The sequence below is a fragment of the Limulus polyphemus genome, unplaced genomic scaffold (genome assembly GCF_000517525.1).
Source record: "Limulus polyphemus unplaced genomic scaffold, Limulus_polyphemus-2.1.2 Scaffold1154, whole genome shotgun sequence".
Lineage (NCBI taxonomy): Eukaryota > Metazoa > Arthropoda > Merostomata > Xiphosura > Limulidae > Limulus > Limulus polyphemus.
In genome coordinates, this window is record NW_013666764.1 from 170,403 (window position 1) to 178,762 (window position 8,360).

At 30.9% G+C, this 8,360-nt stretch overlaps 1 protein-coding gene across 1 annotated transcript in view; it reads left to right on the plus strand.

Moving 5' to 3' along the window:
* Positions 1-8,360, plus strand: part of LOC106462382 (zinc transporter 2-like) — a 24,583-nt gene that overhangs the window by 4,480 nt on the left and 11,743 nt on the right. Inside the window, exons 2-3 of the mRNA XM_013922310.2 lie at positions 2,062-2,200; positions 5,695-5,841. Coding sequence (XP_013777764.2) covers positions 2,062-2,200; positions 5,695-5,841 — 286 coding nt within the window. The remainder of the gene's footprint in view (positions 1-2,061; positions 2,201-5,694; positions 5,842-8,360) is intronic.

The following is an 8,360-nucleotide window of genomic DNA, read 5'->3' on the forward strand; positions in this document are numbered from 1 at the left end:
CTAAGGTAAGGAGCTCAAGACTGAACACAATATTCCAAATGTGGCCTAACTAGTGACCTGTACAATTAAATTATAACCTCTTTAGACTCATATTCAATATTTCTGTAGATACAACCTAAAATCCTATTTGCCCTACCATTAGCAACAGCACACTGCTTGGATGGCTTTAGAGACTGATCGACTATTACACCAAGATCCCTTTCCTTCATAACACTATTAAGGTTATTCACATCCAAATTATACTTATAATTCAAATTATGATAATCCACATACATTATTTTGCACTTATTATAATTAAAACCCATCTAACATTTATTTTCCCAACTCACTAAATGATCTAAATCCTTTTGTAAATCAGCAGCACCCTCTTCACAGCTAGCAACACCCAAGACCTTAATATAATCTGCAAATTTAAGTAATTTATTGACTATCCCTTCAGTTATGTCATTGATGTAAATCAAAAAAGAGCACAGCTCCTATGACTGATACCTGAGGTACCCCACTTGTAACATTAATCCAGTTTGACTGAACTCCATTTGTAACAACCCTCTGCTTTCTTCCAATCCAGCCACTCTTCTATCCAATTTAGTAACTTATCCCCCACACCTAAAGAGATAATTTTTTTTACAAACCTTGTAAGTGGCACCTTGTCAAATGCTTTATGAAAATCCAGATACACCTACATAAGCAGTAACCTTTTCAAAGAATGTTAAGTTAAAAGATTTGTAATGCAAGATTTTCCCTTAGTGAAACCATGTTGACTGTCCAATAAAATTCTAAACTTAATGGTTCATAGTCTTTAAACCCTAATGATATACTGACTATTGGTAAATTTTTCAGTCAACAAGAACTGGAGGACATTCTAAAAACTGTATAACACATGTGAAAATATTACTTCCAAAGAATGTAACTATATAACTCGTATGGGGAAATATTACTTCTGAAGAACGTAACTATGTAACTCATGTGAAAATATTACTTCCAAAGAATGTAACTATATAACTCGAATGGGGAAATATTACTTCTGAAGAACGTAACTATGTAACTCATGTGAAAATATTACTTCCAAAGAATGTAACTATATAACTCGTATGGGGAAATATTACTTCTGAAGAATGTAACTATGTAACTCATATGGGGAAATATTACTTCCAAAGAATGTACCTATATAACTCGTATTTGAAAATATTACTTCCAAAGAATGTAACTATATAACTCATATTTGAAAATATTACTTCCAAAGAATGTAACTCATATGGGGGAATATTACTTCCAAAGAATGTACCTATATAACTCATATTTGAAAATATTACTTCCAAAGAATGTAACTCATATGTGAAAATATTACTTCCAAAGAATGTAACTATATAACACATATATGAAAATATTACTTCCAAAGAATGTAACTATGTAACTCGTATGGGAAAATATTACTTCCAAAGAATGTAACTCATATGGGAAAATATTATTTCCAAAGAATGTTGTTTTTCACATGGTTATTGATTTCTGAGTCAAGCTCCCTGAGCCAGTTGCAAAATGTATAGTGTGAGTTTAGGAATGCTCTAGTTATGGTAAAAGAATCAGATTTATTTTTAATCTCCTAATTCTTACAAACCATAGTTGTAAGTTCTATATTTTGCCAAAGAGTAGCTATATAAGCATTGCCAGCTGCCTTAAGTAAATCAAGCATAAGACCTGTGTGTTGGACAGAGTGCTAACTTAAGTGTATTTAAAATTTCTCTGTGATATGTGGTAAAGATACTAATTGTAAACTGGTATGGTTTCTCTTTAATTCAGAAAAGTGACCTGAGACCTTTCAGGCTTAGAGTAAAATATAACTGAGTTTAATCCATTATAACATGATACTTACAGATATGTACCGTACTTGAATATTCATGTTTGTAATTACAGTTGGTTTTACTTTTGAAAAATAAGTTAGTAAGAAGTGTCACGTGTTAAAAAAAATTGTCAAGATTATTACATAAAAATCAATAAAAAATTTTCTACGTGCCAGCATACAACCTCATTTGGAAATAAAGAAATTTTTGTCATATTTTACAGGGTGTTGTAGAATTTAACGGTGAAGGTTCAGATCACTGCCATGCATTTCAACCATCAAAAGAAAGAGTAAATAAAGCCAAACGTCAGCTGATCTTTAGCAGTTGTCTGTGTTTTTGTTTCATGCTTGTTGAACTTCTAGGTAAGTCTGTTTGAGTGTTTATCTGATCTAAAATATATATATTTTTTTTAATTCAAACTTACTGTGGAGTCTCAGTGCATTTCTTGTATCTGCTTTGCTTGGCATAAAATTAATTAATTTTTTCAATTTCCTGAATAAATATTTGAATATGTTTCACTGTGTTTTTAGTACTCCTCGTATATTAAATTCAGTCTGAATATATATTCTTCTGTCTTTAAACTTCATTTTGCTGGAAAAGTGTAATCCTTGAAAAACTTGGGAAAAGTTATGCGTTTAAATCTATTCCAAACATTACTCCCTGTTACGATTACCTGTGTGTGAAGTAATGATAGCAGCTGAATTTTTGTTACAGGTGTCAACACTGAAAAAATCATGATCAACCTTCTTCAACTACAGTATCAATTTTAATCCTTTAATGGAAAGAATTCAAGGTGTGATACACTCAATTATTCATGTATCTCATGATCATTGGGTGGATCATAATCCTGATAAATTGAAAAATTCCTAGCTCCATTTGAGTGGACAATCTGCTTGAACCATACACTTTATTTTCATTTTCATGAAATTATATTCAATTACAAAAAAAAAAGATAATGAGCATGTGGGTTTTTAGTTAAGCCTGTATAACTTTTGTTCTGTGACTGTTGTTAAAAATATTAAGATTCTTCTTAATTTCTCATAAATATTCTAATGAATTTTGAAAATACAATAGTTAACATGGAATTAATTTGCTCAGTTTGTACAGTTATATACCAGGTTGTTGACGCTATGCTGTTATTATACTGTCGGGTAGTGATTAGTAGACTTCATCTCCATTTGTTTATATCAAAAACAGTCCTCTTTTTATTTACACTTGTAAAATGGTGTAAAAAAAAGATACACGATAATAATTAATTAATGTAAAAATAACTTAATAAATAACTAAATAGCATATAAAAAGGTAGAGATTGCTACTAACCAGTTACCTCCCATTGGTTGGTGATTCAAAAGGACAGCTCTGCTACCTAGACTTTGCTGTGACAAGACTATAATTGCAGGGAAGAGAACTAGTGCTAAACCCCTCTCTTGTGTGTGACCATAATAATACACATGTGAACTCTTTTTATATAATATTTTGTAACTGAAATTATTTTGTATGGCATTGTAAGATTTTTTTAAACAATATCAACTGTAAGCACTTGTACTTTGTATATCATCTTTTTATAACTTGGATAAATGCTAATTATTAAGTGTCACTTGTAGAACATTAAATTATTCTTATGGTTACTGAATATGTGTGCTAGTTATGAAGAATGTAAAAGCTGTGTTTCGAAAAGGGTGTACTTACATTAGCACCTTCCATGTTTGACATTTCTGAACATTTTTTTTTCTAATTCTGTCATCAGTGTGAAAAACATCAAAAATAATCGACAACTTTATAAGTATAAAAACATTATAAGCAAGAAATAATGAAAATAAGAATTATTATTTTCAAAAAATAGTTATTAATTTTTGATATTAATTATAATTAAAAGTTGTTATAATGGCTGATATTTGTTAAGATCATGTATGACAAATGGCGTGAGAAGGAGGATTCCGTGATAATGTTTTTAAACGTGCAAGGCAACTTACTGATTTTCTAATTAATCAGCTACTGAAGATATGCTTAATTACAGTGAAAAGTACAAAATCTAAGAAATTAAAACTAAGTTACTGCTTTGTTTAAAGCATTACTTTGTCAAAACTACTCAGGTTGATTTAAGTCTTCTATAAAACAGAAGGCTACAGGGTAACACTATGTACCCTGCTATTAGGCTCTTGTGGATTGAATTAGCATAATGAAAACAGTGTAGAGACAGACATTTAAATGCTACATTAAAAAACCTGTATAGGTACACCATTAACATTACATAGATCACATGGAAAATATTAATAATATATATAGGAGTTCTAGAGTAATAGTTGTGTTTTACTAAACCACTCCCAAGTATACAAGATAGATAATACCAAAATATTTTTATTATAATTACTCTCGGGGAACCTCTGTATATTTTTGATAAGAAAACAGCAGGATTTTTCTTTTACCGTTATCATAAAAAAATACTTAATAATTTACTGATAGTGAAACAAGACTAATTGGGGTCTCAGTATAGCTGCAGGTATATAAAGGGTAATAATAACATAATGACTTCCTGTTTTGCATATTGTCGGTAGTTTGAATATGTGCATCAAACAGAGAATTCACAGTTGAAAGACTGAAACAAAGCCATAAATGTCTTCCATTTATGTTATAACTTTTACTGAGTGAATGACAAAAATATATGTCTATTTCATTGTTTTAAAATAGTTGTTATTAGAGATAAATATTCAACTCTCTAAATATGTCTTTTTCTAGTATACGTATAAAAGTTTTGGACAAATTTGAAAAGTTTATGGTTAAGGGGAAGTGTTAGCCCCTCCCATGCCCTTCTCTTCATTGTTTGCATGCCCTGGTTATGTTTGTCTGAGTGTAATACGTAAGCAATATATTAACTTAAAACTACACTATTGTTTAGCTCAAACAAGTTAAACATGAACAATAGGCATCACAGTGGCTAATTTGTAACGAACGGCCACTAGGCCACACCCTCACATTTGTAAGTTGTATACAAGCAGAATGTATGCAGCATGCATAACATTGCTTCATCAGAAGTATTACTAGTGATTGTGTTATGCGTTAGTCCAGTTGGTATGTGTCTGAAGCTCAACATGTTTGTTTGAGTTATGACAATGCTACTAATTAAGACATTCTGCTGACCAGAGAGAAAGCAACTGGCTGGTGCTTACTGCCAAGTTTTGAGTTGCCAAAATTGTTTGCCGTAAGAGCATTATAATGTCGCTATTAATTTGTAAAAGATTAGCCCAAAAGTTGGTTGTGGATTCTACCAGCTTGTATCTTTTTTTCTGGTAAACACCAATTTTGATTAGTTGATTATTTTACGTGACACCGAGTATGTAAGTGGTACTCATAGGAAATTGATTCATCAAATTAAGTGTCCAGCTCTATTGAAGATAATATAATTTTTGTCCTCGAAATTTATTTTTAAATATACCAAATCATCCATTAAGGTTTGATTTGCACTGTTTTTTTTTGTTGTTTTTTTTGCATAGTAAAACACCAACTATATTATGAAAAAGCTATTTTTGGATGTTATTTTGAAATTATAACCATGAATAGCTTATTCCCTTGTGGTTTTTGCTATTTTGCCATGCTTACTTTAATGTTAAATCATGCATGAATTTAAACTTTTTTTTACACATTATGAAGGAATTGTGTCAGTTTAAAACATCATATTTATTCATGACTTCAGTATTTGTTTCATAATTTCAATGGCATGAATTCAAGGTATTATGTAAATATGGATCACTTATTGTAATTTCAGTGAATAACCCATGATTTGTTAGTTGGTATAGTATTTTTACATCCAATAATAGTAAATGCACTGTAATTTTTCTCCATAATCTCATCCGTACAGGTGGATATTTTGCAAACAGCTTAGCTATAATGACAGATGCAGCACATTTACTCAGTGATCTTGCTAGCTTCTTGATCAGTCTCTTTGCCCTCTGGGTAGGACAAAAATATCCCACTAAACGAATGTCATTTGGTTACTACAGAGCAGGTAAGTGTATTAGTTTTTCATATTTATTTCTCCATGGTACATTTTGTTAGATTAGAATTCTTGTGTGTTCATATTGATGGTTCTTTGTGAGTAAAGTGGATACTTACATGTATGTATGAAATGCATTTTAAACTTTCATGTCGCATCTTCATCAGTGATGATATAACATTTTCACAAGTATGCATATATTATGCTAGAATGGGGGGGGGTCCAATTCATGCTTCTTAAAATCAATAAACAAAGTGCTGTTTTCTTTAATGTTTCACTTTAATTATTTTTCCTTGAATTTAATTTGATCATGCTACTGGCCAACAAAATTATGGAACTTGTAAAGTTCTTATTATGAATAAAGCGTGTGAAAACCATCTTGTGTTTTAACTCAGTTTTGTATATTTCTGGGTGGGAGAAGAAATGGAAGTATGAAGAATAAAAAATGTGGACTCTTTAGGAAATGTTTAATTATCTCTTACATGTAGTTCGTATTTTATATATCACAGTTTCTACTTGGTTGCTTTGTGCATAACACATTGCAGTAAACTATACAAATCAGAAGTATCACAAAACTTACTTTGGTCTAAAATATTACATGTTATGGTTAATATCTGTGGTAGTAATGCCAAACCTAGACATTGATGCCTATTAAAGTCAGGATATGATAATATCCAACTGTACTACTAGTTTTGTTTTACCTGTTTGACTTCTTTTACTTGACACCCAATTTGCAAGTCAATGAGATTAAGGTTTGAGGGATTGGGTGGGCTAGAGGGGTATTATAGTTTCTGGTATTCAAGGGAGAACCGATAAAGGGCTTGATATGTTAATATCAGAAAACTAACTACTCTTTACTGCTAAAATAATTCATCTCTCAGTAGTGTTTAGCTACAAAAATGCAGAACTTATAAGATGGCTGGACTGCGTTCCTCTTGAAAAAAATAGTAGAAGCATTCATGTTCAAGCAGTAACCACAGTTAGTTACTTTACAGTAGAAAAATAAGATTTGTTGAGCCTTTCCTGGCCGTGTCTATTGCCAGAACTTGTGTAAAATAGCTTTATGGGGTTGAGGAACCAGATCTTGTATTGGTCAACATGTGCAGCCACTACTTTGTTTTGTGTGGGATTTTGGATCATTGCCTAGAAACTAGTGTGAATTCATATGACACAGAGATATGAAGATTGAGAAGGTGTTTAAATATTTTGAAATTAAGAAATTGAAAGTTAAGTAATATATAAAACTTTGGATTATAAAGTATGTCTTGCTACCAAACATTACTTCATGACATTAATTATAAATTAGAAAAATACCAAACAAATCCAAATTGACCTCCTAGAAAAACAAAGACTTGTGATGATACTAGATGACCTTTTTGCAGAGGTTAAAATAATTCATAAGGTGGACATCAAAGTATTATAAGAAATATTAAGACACAATAATACCATAAAAACATTTAATTAGTGACATTTCAGAAATTGTTTTCTAATTTTCGTCATCAGCATAAAAAAACAATTAAGTTTATGATTATAAAAAACATTTTAAGCAAGAAGCTTTTGATACTGACAGAAATTTAGAAGGAGCACACTAAGATGGTTGATATATTTTATAGTTACAGACTGGAAGAAAGTGTAGAAACATGTGTTATGAGGAAATCAGTAAATTAAACAACTTAAAGGAAGTGACCATGCAGCATGTTACAACAGCCACGCTGTTCTATTTTTATTAATTTTTCCAGCACTTTCCGTGTAATTAGAGCTATTTGTAATTAAACTGGAGCCATGTTCATGTGTCTAGATTAATGACTTAATGGTGTTACTTATGGTTAGATTATTATTAGTCAGGTCTAGTAATTCATGACAAACACAGTTACATAAGCAAGTTATTCAGCAGTCAAAAATATTTTGAGCCAATAAAGAATAATAGATATTAATTTCCTGCAAAAGTTTGTTTCATTAAAGCATTCTTACCCTAAGTAACAATGGTATGTTTGTAGCTTGTAATAACTACAGTCCTCCATGAATTAAGTGAGAGTGCATTTTTCCACCAAATGTTATGTTTGGCACAAAAACTTAATTACTGGAGTAAAATTTTGTTATTTTTCATAAGCTATATACAACAAAAAAAAGTGAAGATGGCATTATACATCTAGTTTGAAATTTTAGTAATTAATTTATTCTGTCACATGTATATAAAATACTATCTTCCATGTACTTGGAGTTTTAAAATTAAGATAAACTTTGGAATTTATGTATTACTAACTTTGTCATCTCTGTGTCATTTTTAACTAACTCAGTTCCCTGAAATGGTGTATTTAAGTGTTTTACACTCACAAAAAACGAAACCTATTATTCTATAGGTATTTGAAAAACTTGTAGCATTCTTCCACAATTTAATTCTTCGTATTGTTAGCCGACACTAGGCAGCTGGTACATAATTGGTTTGGTTTAGTCTGAAGTTTCATTGGTGGTAGTGTCCAGGAGGATGAGGAGTGGAATTCTCCGAAACTAGTCTGGCTCACAGACACACC